Source organism: Staurois parvus, unplaced genomic scaffold (assembly GCF_062004578.1).
Source record: "Staurois parvus isolate SC_StPar_1 unplaced genomic scaffold, SC_StPar_1.0 ptg000562l, whole genome shotgun sequence".
In the NCBI taxonomy this organism is placed as follows: Eukaryota; Metazoa; Chordata; class Amphibia; order Anura; family Ranidae; genus Staurois; species Staurois parvus.
In genome coordinates, this window is record NW_028318358.1 from 1,504,431 (window position 1) to 1,529,026 (window position 24,596).

The 24,596-nt window shown below is 42.7% G+C and overlaps 1 protein-coding gene across 6 annotated transcripts in view; it reads left to right on the plus strand.

Annotated features, from left to right (window-relative positions):
• The window catches only part of HDAC7 (histone deacetylase 7), a 424,630-nt gene that overhangs the window by 254,617 nt on the left and 145,417 nt on the right, over window positions 1-24,596 (plus strand). For 2 of the 6 annotated variants that reach the window (XM_089691377.1, XM_089691380.1), the window contains exon 1: window positions 2,957-3,413. The exons of 1 other annotated variant lie outside the window; for it this stretch is intronic. In XM_089691377.1, coding sequence (XP_089547503.1) covers window positions 3,287-3,413 — 127 coding nt within the window. In that variant the 5' untranslated portion in view covers window positions 2,957-3,286. Of the gene's footprint in view, window positions 1-2,948; window positions 3,414-24,596 lie in introns of those variants that run through there. 3 more of the 6 variants (XM_089691382.1, XM_089691384.1, XM_089691379.1) reach the window with 3 other exon arrangements.

The window sequence follows — 24,596 nt, forward strand, 5'->3', positions numbered from 1 at the left end:
CCAGGTGCTGGACTTTCATCCTCTTCATTGGCCAGTGGGGGATGATGTCATCGCACCCATGTGCACAGGTGTCAGTCATTCAAGCCAGAAGTGTTCTGGGAATACATGCTGAGCTGTGCATGCGCAGCTCAATGTACATTTGGTAAAAATCTGCAAGCAAGTACACGGTACTGATGTAAGAACATCTGATTCATGGGAGAAAATCCCAGAAAAAAACAGGAGGATGGGCTGTATAGTAAATCTGCATATTTATATATTTCCGTACGAATGTGTACATGTGTGTAGAAACTGGGGTGTGTTGTAGGTGTGTGCATGTATGTATGCGCATGTAAAATACTGTCTGGCAATGCAGATTTATGCATTTTTTTTAACTGATATATATGCAGTTCAACTTTATGCACCTGTGTGTACAGAACTATTAAAGTGTTTGTAAACCTCAGACATGAAATATGAACAAATCATATCCGTCTATAGTGTGCACTTGTCTCAATCCAGAGCACAAAGGGGAAGATTTACTAAAACTGAAGCACTCAGAATCTGATGCAGCTGTGCATGGCAGCCAATCAGTTTCTAAGTTCAGCTTGTTCAATTAAAGCGTTACTAAACCCACAACAGTAAAATCAGTCTGTATTTGCAGTAAAGCATGTTTGTTATACTCACTGTGGAACCTAAGTGGTTAATCCTCTGCATTGTGTAAAAAGGCTGTTTGATCCTGTCTTCTCTGATCCTCTCCTTCTTCTACTGTCCCCAATTTGCACTATGTGGTTTTAGTAAATACCCTCCTAATTTCCATCTGCTACCTCCTTCCTCTGCTATCTGCATGAATGGCCTCTGACCAGTTTTCCTGGCACCAAGAGGTAAAAAGGTTACAGGGAAGGGAGCTCCAGCACACCGCATGTGATTGACAGCCTCAGCTCTGTTCCTGCGTGTCCCTCCCTTCTCTCCAATCAGCTCTCACTGAGCTCTGCAGAGAGGAACTTACGCTCTCTGCCCCTTTCTGAAATCTCAGACAAACTGTAAAAATTCTGGACTTTGAAGAGATGTAGAGAAGATATAGATAAACAGGAACAACATATGCAGGGGGGTTTGTTTTATCTTTGTGTATCACCTGAAACCAGTAACTTCACTAGGTATATGTAAAGGGTTACAACCACTTTAACCATTTGCCAACCGCATCACTTAGATGCGTGGCAGCAAGGTGGCTCACAGAGTACGTGATCCAGCTCTTCCGGGTAGGGGGCACACAGGCGTGCCTGCCGTCCTGGCTGTGCTGTGATTAGACACAGCACAAGCCGATCAGCAGGTCCTGGCAAATGATTGATGGCTGTAACCCGATGACCGGCAAAGAGGTTGACAGGACAAGAGCTCTGTTTATGTAAACATTACAAAAACATGTCCTGTCAGCGGGAATGTGCTGGTTTTGTTTCCTTGCAAAGCAGGGAATAAAAACTGGCTTGTCTCCTAGTAAAACACCACACTGTACACACACAAAGCACTGTTTGGCATACACTTAATCCTTTGATCGCCCCATATGTTAACCCCTTCCCAACCAGTGTCATCAGTACAGTGTCAGTGTATATTGTTAGCATTGATCACTGTATTAGTGTCACTTGTTCCCAGGGGCGGACTGACAACTCATGGGGCCCCCGGGCAATAGGGGATCATGGGGCCCCTGTGTCCTTGCCCAAACTCAAAAAATCCTACAAAAAAGGTACCAGGGGCATCTCATGGGGCCCCCTACTGACCCCGGGCCCTCAGGCAGTGCGCGAGTTTCCAAATGGTCAGTCTGCCCCTGCTTGTTCCCACAAAGTGTCAGTTAGTGTCAGATTGACCACTGCACTATAACAGCTATAAGTCACTGATTGCTGCCATTACTAGTATAAAAAATAAATAAAAATTCCAGTATAGATCGCATCCTTTGTAGACGCTATAACTTTTATGCAAACCAATCTTTATACGCTTCTTGGGATTTTTTTTACCAAAATTATAGAGAATACATTTTGGCCTAAATTTATGAAGAAATTACAGATTAACGCTGCTAATTGCTAATGCAAAAATACTGAAAAACGTGCGTTTTTAACGTGCCTTTACACAGCCAACGCTAGCAGTGTTATTAAACCAGCCGATGTGCATGGGGCCTAAGTTGACCTTTGGGAACGTATTACATGTTCCAGCTGATTTTAGGGTGTAAGATGTTCCCATAGCTGCAGCCATGCCCACCACCCCTCCTCTGTCTGACAGATAATACGGGGAGAAGTTTCCACATACTGTCAGATTTGAAAACAGTGCGGCCGTGAGGGGCTCCGCCCACACAGACACGGACTTGCGTGAATGAATGAACTGCAAGTCCCAGCAGCCTTAGTGGCTGTCGGTTTGTAGTTTTCAATGAACTACAACATTTTGGAGCATTGTGGTAGTTCATTGAAGCTTCCCGTCAGAATATCTGCTTGACCGTACATCCCATACAAGCAGATTTTCTGACAGGTCTGCAGGAGACCTGCATGGCATCAGAGATCTACTGATCACTAGTTCAATGCTTTCCAGGATTCTTTGGACAAAAATAATCAATGCACATTTTTTTATCTGCAAAAAAAATCTGCATTTATTATTTTTGTCCAAAAAGTGAACTTATCTTTTAAAGCTCACAACACACATACAATCTGATTGTACAATCTCCTTTAGATCTCCCTACTATGTAGAACAAGGTCCCTGCCTGATTGCTACAAATGACTTGGATAAGTCAGGTGGGTGCTCCTGTGACACAGTCCGGGGATCGTACAGTGTATGGTGATCGGATGTCAGTGGTGTGCAGGTAGAAGGAGGTCGGGGACACGTGACTGCCGCTTCTTTTCCTGTTCGGCAGATGGAGCCGGAATGCGGTGTGCGGAGAATAGCCGAGCCCCGGGCTGACACCTGATTGGGCGGCGCTCCAGCCAACCCTGGCGCCCCGTGTCCGAACAATGCACACTTCTATTGTGGATGTGAGTGTGGAGCTGGCTCCGGCTCGCGGCTCTATTTTTGGCGGAGCTCCGCCCCCCTCCGATCTATTTCTGTCAGTCTGAGCTCGGGGCAGCGCAGCGCTGTGTGTGCGGGAGAGAGAGGGACCCCGAGAGAGAGGGACCCCGAGAGAGAGGGAGGGAGGCCGGACACGGAGCTGTGATAGGGCGGTGTGCTGAGCGGGTCACGGTGCCCTGTCAGTGGCATGGCCGGCTGGCGGCTGTAGGCGAGCGACCAGTGTGCACAGCCGGGACACGGAGCTCCGACAGCCCTTCACTCACCCGCCTCCATGCCTGGATTACATCAAATGTTAAACACCATTTACGAGGCTGATTCCGCTTCTTCCACAGATGGCATCCGACGGGGAGACAAGGGGCTGAGGAGCGGCCAGCACAGCGGCGGGGCCGGGGGAGCAGGTAAGACGACAGCCCGGGGCGACCCATCATTACCGGCATCATCATTATCATCGCCGCTGTCAGATCACACCCCGCACCCTCCCATTACTACTCCTTACAATGTGCCCCGCTCCTCTACCTGCTATGGGATCTCCTCCGCACCCCTCTTTATGGGATCTCCTCCGCACCCCTCTATATGGGATCTCCTCCGTCCCCCTCTTTATGGGATCTCCTCCGCCCCCCTCTTTATGGGATCTCCTCCGCCTCCCTCTTTATGGGATCTCCTCCGTCCCCCTCTTTATATGGGATATCCTCCATCCCCCTCTTTATATGGGATCTCCTCCGCACCCCTCTTTGTGGGATCTCCTCCGCACCCCTCTTTATGGGATCTCCTCCGCACCCCTCTTTATATGGGATCTCCTCTCCTCTGCCCCCCTCTTTATGGGATCTCCTCCGCACCCCTCTTTATATGGGATCTCCTCCGCACCCCTCTTTATATGGGATCTCCTCCGCACCCCTCTTTATATGGGATCTCCTCCGTCCCCCTCTTTATGGGATCTCCTCCGTCCCCCTCTTTATGGGATCTCCTCCGTCCCCCTCTTTATGGGATCTCCTCCGCACCCCTCTTTATGGGATCTCCTCCGTCCCCCTCTTTATGGGATCTCCTCTGCACCCCTCTTTATGGGATCTCCTCTCCTCCGCCCCCCTCTTTATGGGATCTCCTCTGCACCCCTCTTTATGGAATCTCTTCTCCTCCCCCTCTTTATATGGGATCTCCTCTCCTCCGCCCCCCTCTTTATGGGATCTCCTCCGCACCCCGCTTTAGGGAATCTCTTCTCCTCCCCCTCTTTATATGGGATCTCCTCTCCTCCGCCCCCCTCTTTATGGGATCTCCTCCGCACCCCTCTTTATGGAATCTCTTCTCCTCCCCCTCTTTATATGGGATCTGCTCTCCTCCACCCCCCTCTTTATAGGATCTTCTCTCCCCCCTTTCTATGCGATCTCTTCTCCTCTCCCCCCTTTCTATGCAATCTCTTCTCCTTCCCCCTTTCTATGGGATCTCTTTTTCTCTTCCCCCTTTCTATGCAATCTCTTCTCCTTTTCCCCCTTTCTATGGGATCTCTTCTCCTCTTCACCCTTTCTAATCGATCTCTTCTCCTCTTCGGCCTTTCTATGGGATCTCTTCTCCTCTTCGGCCTTTCTATGGGATCTCTTCTCCTCTTCGGCCTTTCTATGGGATCTCTTCTCCTCTTCCCCCTTTCTATGGGATCTCTTCCCCCTTTCTATGGGATCTCTTCCCCCTTTCTATGGGATCTCTTCCCCCTTTCTATGGGTTCTCTTCTCCTCCTCTTCCCCCTTTCTATGGGATCTCTTCCCCCATTTCTGCGGGATGTCTTCTTCTCCTCTTACCCCATTTCTGCAGGATCTCTTCTTCTCCTCTTACCCCATTTTTGCGGGATCTCTTCTTCTCCTCTTACCCCATTTCTGCGGGATCTCTTCTTCTCCCCTTACCCCATTTCTGCGGGATCTCTTCTCCTCCCCTCCTCCCTTTCTGCGGGATCTCTTCTCCTCCCCTCCTCCCTTTCTGCTGGATCTTTTCTCCCCCCTCCTCCCTTTCTGCCGGATCTTTTCTCCCCCTCTCCTCCCTTTCTGTTGGATCTTTTCTCCCCCCCTCCTCCCTTTCTGCCGGATCTTTTCTCCCCCCCTCCTCCCTTTCTGCGGGATCTTTTCTCCCCCCCTCCTCCCTTTCTGCGGGATCTTTTCTCCCCCCCTCCTCCCTTTCTGCGGGATCTTTTCTCCCCCCTCCTCCCTTTCTGCGGGATCTTTTCTCCCCCCCTCCTCCCTTTCTGCGGGATCTCTTCTCCCCCCCTCCTCCCTTTCTGCGGGATCTCTTCTCCCCCCCTCCTCCCTTTCTGCGGGATCTCTTCTCCCCCCCTCCTCCCTTTCTGCGGGATCTCTTCTCCCCCCCTCCTCCCTTTCTGCGGGATCTCTTCTCCCCCCCTCCTCCCTTTCTGCGGGATCTCTTCTCCTCCCCTCCTCCCTTTCTTCGGGATCTCTTCTCCTCCCCTCCTCCCTTTCTGCGGGATCTCTTCTCCCCTCCCCCATTTCTGCGGGATCTCTTTCTCCCCCCCCTCATTTCTGTGGGATCTCTTCTCCCCCACTCTTTCTATGGGATCCCCCTCTTTCTGCGGGATCTCTTCTCCCCTCCCTTTCTCTTTCTATGAGATCTTTTCTCCTCCCCCTTCTTTCTATGGGATATCCCCCCCCCCCACACATTATGACCTTGTTTTATTTCATTAAGAAACCAAGCAGAAGTTCTGGGTACAAATGATATGTCTCCGGCTATTCAGTAAAGTCACAGCAGTCAGTAGACCTTGCACTTTATTTGATTTGGGGCTCTTCTCCACTGGTGGCTCATACTGAACACCTGGAAAATCTTTGAACACACACCTCAAGTTTCTAAAGCAGTTGCATGCTTGTTTTAACACGTGATCATTTTTTAGATTGGAAGTTGAAGGGTTACCTCCCATGTGCATTTCACCCTTTTTATTTATTTTCTTTACTTAGTTTTTTGATGTGCTGAAATACTTTTGCTTCCATCTATACTGTGCTATTTAATAGAATTATCACAGTTGTAGGAGGTTGTTCAGGCTGGAAAAAACACGCCTGAAATTCCACCAATGGAGACAAACCTCAAGTCCCTATTCACACATATGCAATTTGTCATGCAAAAATGCACAAAAAGAGGAATCATATTATAATTCATGGGGCCCAGTCACACCAATGCAAAACACTTTTACATAACTTAGAAAAAGGTACAGGACCTTCTTGCTGTATGACATAGTGCGTTTGTAGCTCCTTGGACTTCAATGGGAGCACATGGAAAAATACATCAAAAACACACAAAAACCGCATGAGAAAGTAGACAATTGTGAACCTAGTCTAAAGGTTCTATAGCCACCGATCAAGCTCTGACCACATGGGCAGCCAGGGGCCATCCCTGTCTGCTGCTGTGTGGCCATGTGGATGTAGCCTAAGATGCTCATTGCCCTGGCCTGGACTACCACATTGACTGTCCTGATGAGACCTTTGTTGTATGATGGCCCATTAACACCTCTGAGCTCATGCTGCACTTTAAACTGCACTAGAGTACAAGGAACGTTCTCTGACTTTTTTAGTGGGGCATTTGTGTATATATATTACAGCGTTTATTAAAAGTTTCAAATAATATTTAAAATACACCATTGAACTAGATATTGATGTTCAGACAAACAAGTCTATAGCTTCTCGGCAGTGGTTGGAATAAGTCATTGCAGTTGGTATAGGTTGCACATTCTTTGACTCATTGGGGTTGATTTACTATAGGCATATATTCTGTGTAAGTGGCGTTGCTCCAGAACTTAGTAAATGAAGGGAAGCTCTGCTGATTTCTATCATCCCATAATATGCAAGCAAAAATGTTTTTTTCTAATTTTCCTTGCATGTGTGTATTGTTTGCAAAACAAAGCTTCACCTCATTTACTAAGCTGTGACGCAGCTGCACTTGCAAAGTGCACAGTCTGTTTGCCTTTAGTAAATCAGCTCTGTAGTTCAACAGACACCATTAAGATGCTAATTGCCTTAGTCTGGACTACCACTTTAGCAGTCACCATGAAATCTTTGTTGTATAATGTCTCATTTACAATTTTAAGCATATGGTGCACTAATACACTTTAAATTGTAAAAAAAAGTACATGGAGAGTTCTCTACCAATTTTGTAATTTTTTTTTTATCCTACAGTGTCTGCTAAATGTTTTTAAGTGTGTGTGGTTTCATTGGCTACAGGAAGCTACCAGATGTATTGTATAGTAGAGAATGAGAAGTTTTTACATTTTCTTTAGCAGTGGTTGTCAGTTGACTTTGGACATTCTAGCAGTGGTAGTTCTTAGAGCTGCCACCAAGATGCAGACTTCTCTGGTCTGTAGTGCCAATTTAGTTGTCATGGTATATTCTTTGTATAAGGACCCATTCAAACCACTTTAAATGGTATTACTTGTTCTCCACTATTTTTTCAGTGGTGCATTTCTAAGCATGCATACGTTCCATAGTGGTGAAGGGTGTCCTATGGAAAATGCACTCAATGCCACCTAAGAGTATGGCAAGGGTGGACACATTTAATATGGAATTCAGGAGCTTGTCTGCTCTGAGCAGGAGTCGCCAAGCCTTTCTTTTTTTTGGAGCCAGCTCCATTTATGAAAAGTAGAGCGATTCTCAAAAGTTATGCTCTAGTATTTTTAAAGCAGAACTCCATTAATTTTTTTTTCCTTTGCAGTCGGGCTGTGCCCCGCACTGCATGGATTAACTGCACGTTTTTTCCAGGTGCACACAGAAAGGGTATTCTTACCTGATCCTTTGATCTTCCAGAAAACATTGCTGCCCTACATCCAGCAATGGACTGTTCCTGCCGTTCTCATGTCAAGAGCCAGTCTATGGGCGTGATGATGTCAGGAACAGTCCATGCACAAGACTGCTAGCGTGCCGGGTAGGTGGCTCATAGCTGAGACTAGTCTTGGTTTGGAGGATCAACAGATTAGGTAAGTGTACCTACACTCTACTTACCCCTAGACAGAAACCCAGAATGGGGAAAAATTTAGTTTCCTGGTATTTCTCTTTAAAGCGTTAGTAAACCTCAGAAAATAAATAAAACAGTCTCCTCCCTGCAAGTTAAGAGTATAATGTGCTAGTATGCATCGTATACTTGCACATTATGGAAGACTTACCTGAAAATAAAGCCCTCCAGCGGAGCGCTGTCACAGCTCCCCAGGACTTCCGTCTGCATCCGGTCTTCCTTTCCGGGTTCTCAGGCTGCGGCTGTTTGACTGGTCGAGCTGCAATGACGTCGCACCCACACTTACATGCGGAAGTATTGGCTGTGGCACAGCTCTCTCAATAGATGGCATGCCATCCATTGAGAGCGCAGTGCGCATGCGCTGGTGACATCGGCACTGCTAAAGTAAATAGCAGTTTAGAAGATATGTACTGTACCTACAGGTAAGCTTTATTATAGGGTTACCTGTAGGTATAAAAAAAAACCCAAAAAGGGACTTTACTACCACTTTACGGAACATAGTCTAACTGGTTCCTGGGATTTGTTCAGCCCTGGGTTACAGGAACGTATATTCTGCATGCAGCAATTGATAGCTCTGGGAGTCCCCCATCTCCCATCCTCAACATCATTCAGAACAAAAATCTTGCCTGAAAACAATATTGAACTCACTAACTCCAACCATGCCATCGGATGCACTAATAATGCTGTCATGTTCCAAATGTTAGGTGTGTTTGTACACCTGATATAGGGAAGACAGTGATTCATAACTACTGTTGTCTGATGACAAGAGTGGCACAATGACAGATGGAGAGCCTCTCCCTTTCTTAGCTTAGCACAATGCCAGTGGCGACAGGAGTGGCCTATGACCGCTGTAGCTTGCCCCTGGGTGAGTGAAATAGGAGCAGGATGGACTGATGACCTCTGAGAAGCCTGTTCTTCCTGTCCTATAATGGCTACTGTGTGTTGCAGAAGTAGTATTAAAATAACGGCCTGACAACAAAACCTAAAATTGCTCCTGTACTTTCCTGCTAGTAAACTAGCCTTAAAATGACACATTGCGTTGACCTTTGCACATGCATATCTTGGGTTCCCTAGTTTCTAAGATTGGGGGACCCTTTCATCCCTTAGTAAATCTGCTTTGAAATGTCTGTTGCTTTGGGATTATTAAACATTGTAAAAAAAAAAGGGACAGGAAGAGCTGAGCCTGTTCTAGTTGATCCTAGCCATATACAAGTTGTACAGATAACATGATGTATGCAGATACAGGGCGGTGTGGTGGTTTGCAGTGTCTGTTCCTACTTGAGCCTTTGCAACCTATTTTAGCCTACGTCCACTCTCACAGCTTGAAATGTAGTTTCTTAATGGGATTGAAAAAGAACTCATGTGTATGTTGCAGAATTGTGTAGTTTATTGAAAATGGAAGAAAAAGAAGCCAGGTTATCTGCAGTGGTGGCTGTGTGTTCAATTGCTCATAAGGGGTCATGTGATAAGACGCAGATGTCCAGGTTTTGATGTTTCTGAGCCGTATATATTTAGGGATCTCTGATCTTTTCTTCCTTTTTTTTTTTTTCCTAAGGACTAGTTCATACTATGCGTAGAGATCTGCATTTTTTTTTGTACTTGATCAACGCAGGTCTTTGCAAGGGCACATAAGAAGCATTTGTTTTCTGTGTGGCCTGTTCACACTGCAATGCATGTGAATGTGTGCAACGCAAGTGGAAGTAATGTGAAGACATAGGAAATAGGGAAAAACGCACCTGACAATATAAAGTCCAAATAGAAGCTGCACTTCTCACAGTACTGGACTTGATGAGTGAATGCCGTGCCAGATCCAAATACGTTTGTTTCTCCTGTTTATGGTGAATAAATCACAATAAACACGAGACGCATCTATCTGGGGTGCGGGTGACTTTGCATCTTTGTAAATGCACATATCCCTTAAAAATGTATGTAAACATGTTTTAATGTGCATCATGGCATGAACGAGCCCTTAACTTTGCAACATTCAATTTTGTATAACTTGTCACACGGTGCATTATGCAGAATGCCTTGTCAACGGAATATTAAAAATTTGGCAGAACATAGACTGTAGTAGAGCTTCGTGTGAATTCCAGTGGCTGTGGAACTACATGATTCAGCATACTTTTCCAGCTAGGAACTTGCAGGTTGGTCATGCTGATAGTTATTTTTCATTACTGTAAAATCGAGCAATTTAAGTTTGTGTGTGGGGGGAGGGAAACAGTTTATAAAAAGTGGGGAAATTTGTTTTTTTTTCACCAAAATGTTTTTTTAAAAATTGGCCACTGAAAATTAACACACGCTGTAAAGAGTACACTATTGTTAAATTCCAGATACTTGGCATGAAAAATGAATACTGTTTTGCAAATTAGCTGATTGTTTGTTTGAATTCCTTGCAATGTTCATCCCCGCAGAATCTCAGTTTGGAGGTCCATGATAAGGACTTCATGTGATATTTGCTTCCAAGATAACAGCCTCTTGGCTCTTGGAATGAAATCATTTTTGGTTAGGATGTAAATGGCCCTTAAACCCCCTTCTGTCCCACATCTTGGATTTACAAGAAGCCATTGTGGAATATAGACAAGCTGATCAGCTTCTGTCATTGGCTGTGAAAGGCTGACCTATAAAGATCACTAGGACAAAGTCATTTTATTTTGAAATCTAAAAGTTAAGTGTTGTGTTTGGGTTAGGATTCTATCAGTCTGGTAATATGGTTGATGGAAAGCTTGAAACATTGAAAACTATTTGAAAACATTTAAAAGTAAGGTTTCTGTTGTGCAAAGGGTAGTTGGGTACAGGTTTCTATAACAGAAATTGAAATTATAGGTGTTAGCTACCTAAGGCGGTGTGGGGTAATTTAGCGCCCCGTCTGACAAGTTAAAATGCAACTTCAGCCAAAACCTGTTTTTATTTTGAATTTTGGATAGAGTAGGGAGGGGTTAAAACACCCCTTTTTCTTTTTTTTTTTTCTTGCTGACACCTTCTCTAATTGTCTTGTTGACCCTTAGGCCGGCCCAGGGGCAGACTGACAACTCATGGGGCCCCCAGGCAATAGGGGATCATGGGGCCCCTGTGTCCTTGCCCAAACTCAAAAAAATCTATGAAAAAGGTACCAGGGGCATCTCATGGGGCCCCCTACTGACCTACTGACCCCAGGCCCTCGGGCAGTGCCCAAGTTTCCAAATGGTCAGTCTGCCCCTGGGCCGGCCATACGTGGGTTGATTGATTTCCGAACAATTTTTTGTTCGAAAATTGGACCTAATAATAATCGACTGATTTTCGCTCTGTTAGTGGGGCAATGGCACCGGCCGATTTTCGTGGTTTCTTCCCGTTTCGTTTATCGGGCATGCTGGAGAATTTGTGAAAAACTATCGATTTTCGAAATCATTGGTGGTACCAGCGGATTACAGAATGAACGACATTTTCGATTATCAATCAAAAAATCGTTCGAAATTCAACCATGTATGGCCTGCTTTATCACCAATAGTGGAAATGAAAGAAAATCTCACATTTTAAATTCTCAGTAGAACAGGAATAGAGGGGCAATCTTCCAAACCATCCAATGCAAAGCAGTTCTGATGAATGCCGCGTTAAGAGGGATTTCTCTCACTTTGTGATGGCTTTGGGGTAGGAAGCGAAGGGAAATCTCCCCAGGGGAGTACGGATGTCAAATTTAATCCTCCCCTTCTTCATTTAAAATGTAAAAAAGTTTTGGCTTTAGTGTTTTAAACATGGAAGAAAACTTTAGGTCTCCTATTAGTCCATTTTGACCCGTGATTACATGGATCAAAAATGGACTGCACTGTATCCTTATGGGTGGCCAGATGTAAGCCAACGTCCACCTATATCTACCCACATCTGGGCCTATTGAGGTTCATTGAAAAAAAAAAAACCCAGAAAGTTTGTGTCAGGTCCTATTTTCCTCTTTCTTTACAAACCTGACCAGATGTGGGCGGATATAGATGGATTTTATTTTGCTTACATCTGGCCACCTATAGGGATTATATGGGTCCCTTTTCCTCCATCACAAGATAAGGAACATGGATTTCACATATGGTACATCCATTTGTGGTCTGATCCAACGGAGTAGGGGATCAGACTAGGATCCCCCGCCGAGACGGAATGGACAGCGTCCGTGTGAAAGTGGCCTAATGTGAAACCATATATGTTGAGGCATATGTCAAATGTCACTTCCCAATTATCCCAATTGATTCTTTATTACCTTCATTACCATTCTCTTTTAAAAAATACAACAAAAACAGCTTTAGAAGTATTTGGTAATGGCAGTCTACAAACAGATGTTTATAGGGCTTGATTTACTAAAGACAGATAAACAGTGCACTTTGCAAGTGCAGTTGCTCCAGAACTTAGAGCAACTCTGGGTCTGCCTTCTCATCTGAGGGGGAAGGCACTGGTGACATAGCCTTCCCAGGATGCATCTGTAGAGCCAGGGTGCACCCAGAAAGGGAAAAAAAACAGTGATTGTAAGTAAAAGCAAAAAAAAAGAGAATGTAATATTTATTATCCGCGTGATGATGGGATTTTCAGTGAAAGGGGGTAAAGGTCTGTTTTATAGTGAATCTGAACGTTTGAGAAAGTCGGGTACTCTTACTTTATGTTTGTTCTCCATCAATACACCAGGCTGCTTGAGAAGTACCCAATGCCCCACCTAGCTCCCTACAATATGGTGCTCAATGGCCCATCTTTAGGTCCGAACACTGAGGGGGCATTGGGGGGGCTTGCATAGCTCTGTGTAAGCTTCAGCTAAGGCACTCGAGGGGGTGTGTGAATCACAGCTGTTCCTGCACCCGCAGTCAAATTGCATTGCTCTGTAGAGATGCATATGGCTGCCATTCATTCCTAATAGCACCCCCACGCATCTCAACCCACAGAGCGTTTGCACCATGCGATTTCCCTGCGACTGCATTTTTAAGTAGGTGCAGGCACCTTATTTTTAGTGGGAAACGAAGGCATTCAAATGAATGGGCTGCTGTGCCTGCGCAAACGCGGGACGTAAACCCGCTCAAGTGTAAACCTAGAATTACCAAGCAGTTTGTAATATACAAAGCAATTCCCAAATTTGGTTTGGGAAGGTATATACACCATTCTTAATAATGTGACTTCTATACTTTGTCTTTAATATGAGCATGTACTCTGACCATAATGGATGATTTTTATTTTTTTTTTTTACAATAGACGGGGAAACAATTGCTGTTGGTATATACAATCTTAGAGTTTCTAGGCACTTCCTCTCATGGGACAATTATTTTTATTCACAAACTTCCTGTCCTGGGAGATTTGTTTTGGCGTATACCTGAAGTGTTTCAACAGTTTTGCAGCGCCAGCTAGAAATATATGATGGTATTGTAAAAACACCCGCATTTCCAAAGTGGTGAATTACTATCCATTCCACTGAACTCATGAGAATCACATTATTTCTCAGACATGAAGAAGCAACCAGACTCCCTCTGGCCTGGAGGTAAATTTTATTGTAATATCTCATTGTGATGATCACAAGCCTTCCTGATCTCGGAGAGAAACTTACTGTAAATACCGATAGTGTCATCCAGCCTATTAGTCTGCTGAAAGAATTTGCAGTTTTATTAGAAGTTATTTTTGGCTTTTTTTTTTTTTTTTTTTTTGTGTGTGTGTGAGAAAAATTTGCAAAGGAAAACACATGGCATAGATTTTGTGATGAAATGTTCTTTGTTAATGTAATGACTATTGACTTGCTAGGATTTTTAATCTTCGTAAAGCATGTCGGATCTTATTTTTTTATGGGAATGAACTACATAAGAGCAGAGCTGGAAAGTCCTGTTTTGTTAGATAACAATCAAAGCCTCAAACCTCCGTTCCTACATCTGAGAGGCACATCAACTTTTATGTCCAGCAGAAATGATGGTCTGTGGAAATGTGTTTTTTTTTTTTTGTCCGTTTCTCTCCCACGATTTTTATCGCTTAATAAAGGTATCATTTTACAGTACAACAACTAAGCTTATCTATCCAACATCTGATGTTTTTTTATACTACCGTAATGCTACATGACAAGCAATTTTAGGTGCTTCTACCGCAATGTTCTTGTAAAAATGGAATTTACAAGTAACAACTGCAGATCAAAGGCATCAAACACAATTTACAAAAATATATCACAAATGTCTCGTATTTGCATGTTATCTAAATGGGAGCTATATTTTTGCTTGGTGCCATTTGACAGCACACACAGTCCAACAGGTGTGGGTTTTTGGTTTTTTAATCTCTTTCTCCTATGGTTCCAAGTCTGAAGCCCATGTACAAGCTCTTTGATTGGGCAGTTCAGATAGACACAGGTTCATTAGTATAATATAAGATGTACTCCTTTAAAAGGAAGGCATTGCCAAAAAAACATTTAGCTTTTACCATTTTTGTTTTTTTTTTTCTTGTTTTTTTTTCTTAAAGCGGACCTTCACTCTTCTTTTCTCCTTATAAATGCTCCTCCTGTAACACTATCACAATTTTTTTAAAGCAAATTCCTCTGGAGTACGCGTGTCATGCATCCTAGGAGGATTAAAGCAGAGCTCCAGTCTTTGGTGAAAAAATGGAAAAAATAAAAGTCTGCAGCTAGAAAAACTGTAGCAGCTGACTTTTAAAAAACAGCCAGTCCTAGGATCCAGCGGTGTCCTCACCACAGCCGGGTTCACTGTCTGTCCTGTGTCCCTGGTGCTGGCATCTTATGTGTGGGCACCCAGCTGTGACAGCTTGTGGCTTCACAGCTGGTTGCCCACTGCGCACGTGCGAGCAGCGCTGCGCATTGTGAATGGTCCCACGGGGGTAGAACTTCCGCTGTCCAAACAGGGTATCCGCCCCCAACACCACCGCTGCCCAAAGGTACCAATCCTTAACAGAGATCGTGGGACGAGGCCTTAAAGCAGAACTTCTCCCACCACACTGCACATGCTCTGCAGTCTGTCACCAGGGGGCTATTGCAAGAACCAGGAAGGGACAGCTAGCCCCCAATGTGAGAACCGAGCATGGATGACACCACACAATGTTGGATTTGCCGGGCATGTGAGGACAACCCAGCTGACAAGCCAAGAGGGAAAGAGAAAAAATTTACAAGGGAGTGAATTTTCTTTTTAGCTACTTTTTTTTACTAGGGCAGTTTTGTGATTTATTGCTCGTATGTTGAAATTTGCTAATTTTTTTTTTTTTTAAATAACTAGTAAATGCCCTATCAAATATATATACTTTTGAAAGCAAAGACCCTGTAGAATACAATAATGGCAGTTTTTTATGTTGCGCAATATTTGCACAACTGTTTATCAAATGCATATTTTCAGGAAATAATACACTAAAAAAGTTTTAGTGCAAAAAATTACAATATTAAATCCAATATTTTGTTGAAATTTAAAAGATGGGGTTGTGTTGACAAAATGGATACCAAACATGTCAAGCTCCTATGTTACCCAAAATTCTCCAAAGGCGACTCTTTAAAAGTCTTTACATGTTATCAGATAAGCCCCGTTCACATCAAGCCCCATGTTGAAATCGTGTGACTTCACTGTAAGTATTTCAAAGTTGGGGGACCTGCTGATTTCAGGTGTGATTTGCAAGACATCTGATTCAGATGTCTATGCAAATCGGACCAAAAGTAGTGCAAGTACTACTTTTGAAATCTGTGCCGCTCCGACCAAGTCGGAACCACACTGATATGACCGCTCCAATTTCAGACAGTAGGGTGCGACTTGGCATGCAATTTTCAAGTCGCAGGGCATGCAAATTGCATGCCAAGTTGCACCAATGTGAATGGAGTGTTAGAGTTCGTCTTGAATTATGGCTCTAAAATTATTTTTATTCTGACAGTTACTGCAATTTATGTTTACACAAACATAAATTGCACACCATAGGCTGTGCTTATGCATTGGGGTGCGATTGAGGGGGTAGGGTCCCTTGTGTGCTGGTATGGGCAGGTGACAGGCCCTTTTTATGGAGACATCGGGGTCTACTAGAATCCCAATGGCTCCCCTGTCCTCCACTGAAGCCCATCTAGAACAAATTTGCTTGATTTGCTGATATCTCAGCTACAGTAGCTGGGGATTGACCGTTCTGAACCTGGAAGTGATGTAATACAATCTCCTCTATGTTCAGTAGGTCACGGAGGGAATCTTCGGGCTCCCTGGAGGAATAGATGAGTATGTGAACGTTTAGCACCTCGTAAAAGAAATTTGGGGACAAGGGGTTAATGGCTCTTGTACACCATATCCGTTGATCTGCTATAAGCTGCAAAGACCAGCGCAGGCTAAATGCAAGGGCACATAGGAAGCAATTTGTACACAGGGCAACTCGCCACATTACTTGTCATAGTAGCAATAACAGTGCCTGGGTTCATAACAACAAAAACCTTGTCTCTACACAATGGACACCGGTCCCAGTTGCTTGTATCCTAAAAGAATGACAAATATTGTGTGTAGTATAAAAGCCAGTTCACACCAGAAAGCGGTGCAGGAAACTCATGTTCCGTGCACATTTCAGCACCGTGTTCATAACTCACTGTCATTGCGTTCTGTAGCAGGTTCCAAGATTTAAGTTAATGACACCCCAAACACAGGTTGCAAACGCAGTGCATTTGCCCGCACTGGATCACATAGTACAGAAGTAAATGAATGGGCTGAAAATTGCATCACAGAGAACCGTTGTGTGCTCTGTGCGATTCCCAGAGTAAACCAGTACTAAATCTGTCCATATTACCATTGGGCTGGGCTGGGCTTGGCATGTTTGATACAGTTCATAAGTTATAGCTGTGATTTGGAAGGAAAATAAAACAAAAAAAAAATTGCTTGTACATGATTGAAGTAAACCTAGATTTTTCTCATTCACTTTGGTAAGTGAATAGTGTGTACTATTTTAGTAAATCAACCAAATAAGTTTCTATGTATTGGCTGTGACACAGCTTTTTGAAGGGTGTTGTATGTTGAACTTCAAGTTAACTGCTTTCCTGTTGCAGGGAAAGGAGGTTTTGGGTTTAATCTGTTGTTTTTAGCGACTTTTGTATTTTTGAAGGATATATCCTACATTTAAGTCTGTGGGGTTCCCCTTTAAGCGTTTTGGCCATGTCACCTGCTCATATCTTCTAGCATGAAAGGACTGGTTTCTGATACCACTTTTTGTGTGGCTCTATCCTCATATAATAGTCCTAGCTATTCTTTTTGGAAACATGCTCAAATTTCTTACTACAGTCTCTTAGGAAGAACAAAAGGTTGCCTTCAAATAAGCAAACACAAAAGGCCTGTTAGGGCATGTACCACCATTAATAGGATGTCAATTACACAAAATAATCTGGAAAGGGCCGTGGACAAAAATAGTCTTTTGATTGTGTTCATGGACTATTTCATGCATTTAGGAAACTGTGTCATAATTTATAACTGAGCACTTGAAAAAACAGTGGTAATTGGGATGCAAATAGAGCGTGCATATGTGCGGCAGAAAAATAACTACCATTATGTATGCAGACTGTCCTCTAAAAGGCTTTCCCCAGAACAACGCAGAGCATGTTATTGGATGATATCTGAATGATGAAAAGACTTTTCTGGATGTCTGTTGGAATAAACAAATGTGTTATTTGTAGAATGCAGTCAACATATTTGAAAATGTTTGCTATGCATTGAAATAATGGAATGCTGGCCACTTTTCTTGAGTTTCTATGAAAACATTTTTTTTTTTTTTAGCAGAAGTGACATAGGTGACAAGTTAATACTCAGACTAGGGCAGAAATAAGCAGTTAATTATTTCTTAAAGTAAACTCAATCACTAAATCTCATATGAACTCTGATGTGTTAATTTTATTTAAAAAATACTTTTCAGTAATTGTAAATTGACAGCTTTTATTTAAATACCTGGTGATCTTACTATGAAGAATCTTGTTTAGACACTTTAGTTATAGTTAAGGTAAGGACGCTCTGTCCCTTTATTCAAATTGTGTTGCTGCGTTGTCACCCCTTTACAATAGTTTCCATTGGAGGTTACAAGCTTTTTAACAAACATTATGCAGGCATGGTCTACATCTGTCACCAACAAGAAAATCCCCCTGAGAAACGCCATGCAGCCATTCCGGGAGTACACAGATGAAGCTAGGAAGGGGCTACATGGGGATTGGTGACTCTGGAGTGCAACAAAGACTAAAGGGTTAAAACAAGCATAAAAAACTGCTTGTGATACTTTGGGCAAACTAATGGTGTGCAGATATGGGTTACATTCTTGAACTTCAAGAACCTTCTCTCCTTGATCCTGCTAAAGCTGGTCATAGGCGATGCGATTTTCTTTCCTGCAATCGCAGGTTGCAGGAAAGAAAATTGTTTGATTCCTCCATCAACACAGACAGCTCCCAGCTATTGTGTTCTCCCAGCAAGGGGGCCATGCCTATCGGGAGAACACAGTGATTATTGCTAGCCACTGGCAATAATCTCATGAAAAATCCAACAGGATGGTTATACCCAAGTCGTACAACAATCAGTCAGCCTGCCCACAGATGGTTCAAATCTCTACTGGTCCTTGCTCAACCATCCAAGATTCAAACCACCTATAGCCGGCTTAAGACTGCGACACATATAAATTTGGTTCATAATGGCCAATAACAAACGTAAAGGAATAAAATGGTTTCACGCCAATAAAGAGTGGAATTGCTAAAACAGTATGCCAAAATAACGGCACATACAGGACAAAAGCTTAATCTGGTAATGGGCTCATTTGTGGGCAACATTATTTGGTTACCAAGCTACAGCAGATATTTGTCTGCTGCATCCTGCACAGAGTAGGCACAGCTGTTTTACAAGTGGGACCCATGTTTGTTCTGTTCAGCTAGAACAAATGACCTCACTAAGGTATGATTTATGGAGTGTGTCATGGCTCAGGAATGTCCCCAGTTTCTAAGGAAATGATGCATTGCTTTCAGGAATATCGCTTTAGCCCTCATAATGGCTGCTGCCAATGTCTGTCCACAACTGGTCCACTTTGTATATTCATGATTTCCATGCTTGGCATATAAGAACCACTAGCAGACCATGGGGGAAAAATGGTAAAATGAAAGCAGCGCCAGTAGAATGATTAAAGTGTATTGCCTGTGCATAAGGGTGAAACAATGATATTTATCATAAATATACAAAAAAAAGTTGTTTGCGGTGATGCAGTTTCTGGCATGTAGGTAACCTTTGTGACCACAGCGATTCGACAGGTTATAATTACTGGAACAAGCACGTCCTCAGGCAAGGTTTAGCAGTCTGTTTTGCTGCTTGAGAGTAAAGACTGAAAATGATGACGCCTGCTGTTGCATAGTTGTAATTATAAGCCTGGTGAGAATTTCAAATTTTATTCTGTGTTTTTGCACTTGCCTAGTTAAATGTTGTGATGTAACACGTATGCTTTTCTGTAAGGACACACCTCCTCCGTGCTATGATTATAGCACCTCGGAAAAGTACATTGTAAAAGGCTGGAAGGAAATTGGGGCCCTTGAGTGTGCAAAAACTGTGTGCTGGTGAGGTTTCCATCATGGACAGTGGACTGCAGTGTCACACCCATCTTACGGGAGCCAAGGAGCTAAACTAAAAATGTGGGAGACAGTGTATGTCCCTTTGCCTATGTAGGCCAAAGTGACAGTACTTTTTTACATGGCCCTCTCTTCTCCAGTTTTACTTGACCTATCAGCATTCCCTTGCAGCTCTTGCCTCCACTGATGGAATGCATGGGCCCTAAAAAGCAAGGTCTGCTTATTACATCTGGCCTCCCACCCCAATTCTAGAATGGCGCACAAAGGATGTGTGTAAAGAAAAATAAAAGTGTGGGGGGGGGGGGAGTTTACAAAATCTATGTACCTTTTTACTTTTCTCTGGAGACAGTGACAGCCTGATCCCTGTGATGAGATTCTGGGATAGCATGGGGAGTATCCTAGTTCTCAAGAATAGGCCCTCTCGCGCTGTGCGAGATGTGAGAGTTTAGATCCTCTACTTGAACCTTGCCTGAAGGATTGTGATCATCATTGTGCATCATGTTGCATGCCATTTACAATCCAGGGTAATAGTGCATCACATTTTCTCGTAATTGTTGACACTTCGATATACATTCAACAAAATGTTAAAATAACCAACTGTTTACCACATGGTTTATGAATGTGTGTCAGATTTATGCGGCATACCATTTGAGTTATGGGGTCATAAAAATTGGTGTGAGCTGCTTTTGATCGAAGAGTATAACAGTAACGAGATGAGGGGCTTAGAATATTTAGTTATTTTATTGGGGGATATTGGATGTAGGAGCCCCTGGAGAGGGTGGCAACAAAGGAGAGGGTAAGTGGAGGAGAGGGTATTGGGAGGGGGGGTATTGGGGTTCTAGGTTGAGACAGAAGGGTTGGGGTGGGTTGAGGATTGAAGAGGGCATTACTTCGCTTCCCTTTGAGAACAGAACTAGGAAGCTTGCCGACCCTCAGAACCTGGACAGGAGTGGGGCCAGCATTTACTGGAACCCATCCCCTGTATTTTACTCCTAAAGTGGCTTCTCCTCCTCTACCTCTTGCTAGTATTCATCTTCTTTCTCTATCTCAAAAGTAAGACATCAGGGTGCTTAGACCCCTGACATTTCACCAAAGCCTCCCAAACAGGGCTGCTGAAAGCAAAAATTGTAAAAAACAAAAAAAATAAAATTGAAAAAAAAAAGTAATAAAAATGAAAAACTGACACTGCCCTCTTGACACCATCCACTGACCTACTGACACTGCCCACAGCTCTGCTGAATACCACTGTCCAATTTTAAGGTAGGCTTAAGTTTATATTTTTACAGTGACATTTGTTTTATTATATTTTTCTAAGTTTCCCTTACTGTTTTTAGTTAGGCCTTGCTAGTTAAATTAAGAAAAAAAAAGGGGGGGGGGTGCTGAACCCCAGTGATCTTTGATCTCTTTCATGTTGTTCAGATAGATCTCCACCTCTCAAAGGTTGCATAACCCTGTCTATTGTATTTGTATTTTTGAGCGAATGCGAAATTTTGCCAGTAGAACCACTGCTTCCAGAATCTGTCTCTGGTCATGGATGGCTGTGTTGAGAGGTCTGTCTCTTGTAGGATATTTATGTTTTCTAACTCTTCTGTGTAGGTTTTTTTCTTTTACCGCCATGATGTGGCCATTTAGGATTAAGTAATAAGCAGACTTTGGCTAGCAATTCTGATTGATGGATGGAGTGATTTGTGAGCACATATGACCTTCTAACTATGTAGGGGTCAGATGGTTTGGAGTGTACTGTAGGTGTTTTGTACAGAGGTAGAATTTGCAATTTTCAGTTGAGTAAATAAACTCACTAAAACAGAAGTTGTAATAATCCAAAGGAAATCATTGTAGATTCTGGACTTTAATCAATAAAATGTGGAGAGGAGCACACTGGAATTTTTATAGAGGTCACTGGAATACTATTAATAGACTCCTATAGACTTCTAGATCGTGTAGGATTTTGTATTATGTTAGTGCTTTAGTAGGATATTAAATATTTTAAAGTGTGTAATGACAATCAATGTGACTAATTTTTTTTTTTAGTTCCTAATATTCATCATTGACTATCATGCTCTTTAATATAATTTATTTTGACTAGTGTGGATAGTTTTATTGCTACAGTATATGGTTGCATACCAATAACGTTTTCTAGTGTCTTTGGCATGATTCCAGGCCAAATTCCTTTTTTTTTTTGAACAGAGTAGGGGCATTTTTAGGTCAGATTCTCATGTATTTTTGAACATTTTATGTTTACTTTTTTGCTGTGCATTATGTGCATCAAACACGTTGTGCAACAATGCACTGTGTATTTGTGTTTTATTGGGTAAACATTTATTTTCAGTGTCACCGGATCTTCCTCTCAGTGCAACACATTTAATAAAGAACATACGCGTTGCCTTGCTGGTACGTTTCTTGGTCCATGGGCAAATGTTGGGGGCATGTTGAAAATCAATGGGCACCACACCAACACATGTCAAAACATGTGTTTAAGTGTCATCGGTCTCTTAAATGTCTCTTGACTTTCTTTTGCTGTCTGTTGCTCTTAGGGTAGACTGTCTATCCCTTGTTGTCCTGATGGCAAGAATAAGAAATGGTGGTTCAAAAAAAATCAGAGGTCCTTACCTTTCCCCGTTCTACTAAAAACTGTTTTTGCTGCAGTCTGTGTTCCCATTGGACAGATTTCTCATGACATCCTCCCTAGTGGGCACACAGCCAGTAATGACAACTCAAGAGATTCTAACCTTTGCACGCTCCGAAACAAAAAAAAGTGTCTGGAGATGGGCTTTGAGAGGCAAGCACAATTAGCAATATGCAGAGATCACAGATTCTAATGTATATTACTCATTTCACACAATGACTTTGCCCCGAGTCTTATCACTATAACAGATTATCATTAACTCAGTTTATTTCTGACAGGTTGACACTTAAGAAATCTAGCAGACCATTATAGCTCTGTAATTTCCTGTTAAGTGTGCTATTTTGGTATTATCTTTCTAAGCATAAAATACAGCACTACTAAAACATATACCGGTTTATTGTACTCCCTGCTGAAAGACATACGCTGGTGATCAGTCCATCACGGCTTCTATAATGTCACTTGGCTTTTTAGTTTTCAACACAGATGGTACATTTTGCAACCGTCTTTGAGTAATCTGGATAATCGGTGTGCATTTATTTTTTCTTCATAATCAAATTTTTATTCTAAATTTTGTATCTCAAAGACAAGAATTAGAAGTCATGAAACAATACAGTATTGTGCAAAATTAGTACAGAGCAATACTATCATACAAATTCCTGAAATGTACATGACAGGCTGAGATGATACTACAGTATATAGGATAGGTCAGTGTGCATTTATTCTTGCTCTTTTTTATACAGTGTTTTACATCTGGTTTGCCTCCAAAGAAGATTACAGTCTTGTGTCCCTTTGCACGGTCATTCGAATATACAAGAGTCCACTTTCTCTTAAGGAGACCTCTGAATGTTTGTGAAATCTGCAATAAAACCCCTCTGAAGCTCAGGAATGATAAAACCCCAGCCCGGGATCCTGCTTTGTGTTCTTAGTAGTGCTAGGTTCTTTTTGGTAACCAGCATTCATGAGCGACTTGAGAATTCTCAAGAAGTCGGTTTTGTACTAGTCTGGTGGGATCTTCCATTGTCATCCCTACAGTTGTAGTCAATGTGTCCAACCATCTAGTAGCTGGTCTCCCTCTTTGCCTGGTGCCATTGATCTTCCCAAACATTATTTCAATCTCCAGTGATCTCTCTCTTCTGACCAAAATAGGACAGTCGTAACTTCATCGTTTGGAGTTCTAGTGACATAGCCGGTTTGATCCCTTTCAGAATTGAAATATTAGTTCTGTGGACTGTCCATGGCATGCATAAAATCCTTCCAAAACCCCAAAGTTCAAGTTAGTCATTCTTCTTTCTATGCCATTTTCGTTTTGTCCAGCTTTCACAGCAATAATTGACAACTGAGGAGATGAGTACATAGACAAATCTGATCTTCATTTTGATTGTAATTTCTTTACAGAACAGATGCTAATAGAAAAGTGAATTGATGGCCAAAAATATGGACCAGTGACAGATCTCCTCAAGTGAAAATCTTTTACTATGAAACCATAATTATTTATTTATTGACATATTAACAAGACCTTATCTCCTGGTATGATAAAATATGCATGGAGATTCTCGTCATCTATTGACATGGGGTTTTCCATTTTGCGTCCTAGAATATCATACATGCACATTGATAGGCTTCATATTGACCCTGTGCGAGTACTGTGTGCACATGTGATGTCTGATTTTAGGCCTCATGCATAGGAGCTCTGGGAAGGGTCACTTGGTGTACATTACTGATAATTTCCCTGGGCTCACTTTACAGGGGCTAGACTGCAGTATCAGTCTGTTTGCACCTCAGCCTTCAGTTTGTCCCCAGTCAGGACAAATGTCAGCATGGGGTAGGATCACTGTTTGTTTATTTTTACAAGCACTTTAGGCTCCATGCACACTGGGCGTTTTAATAACGTTGGTAACATTAGCTGCGTAAAGTCACGTTAAGAATGTGAATTTTTCAGCATTTTCGTATTAGCGTTTTGCCGCGTTTTTTCGTGTTTGCGTTTTTTGTCTTTTTTAAAAAAAGTTTTACAAAAAAAAAATTTATTTTTTGGTCAAACAAGCGTCCAAAACGCTGGTTTTCAGCGATTTACCATGTTTTTTGCGTTTTTTAGCGTTAGAGCTTTTTGACAGCTAAAGAGTCTCTAGAAATCCACTAGTTCTGGGGTCTTTTTCCAGCCGAAAAAAGTCCCTGCCAAAAAACATTGATTACAGTCTATGTGTGCATGGACACATAGGATAACATGCTGGGGAGTTTACTGGCTGTAGAAAAAAACGTCAAAAGCCAAAAACAGCCACCGTAAAAATGTCCAGTGAGCATGAGGACTTGTAGAGAAAATTTATAGGGAATTTGGCTGCAATGCATATACTGAACGTCATGGTGTGTACAGGGATAGTTGCTGTTTTGCTGACTGTACTTATAGTCAGCACTCCCGCAGAGCAGCCATTCTCAAATAGGATTCCTCCAGTTTACTATGGG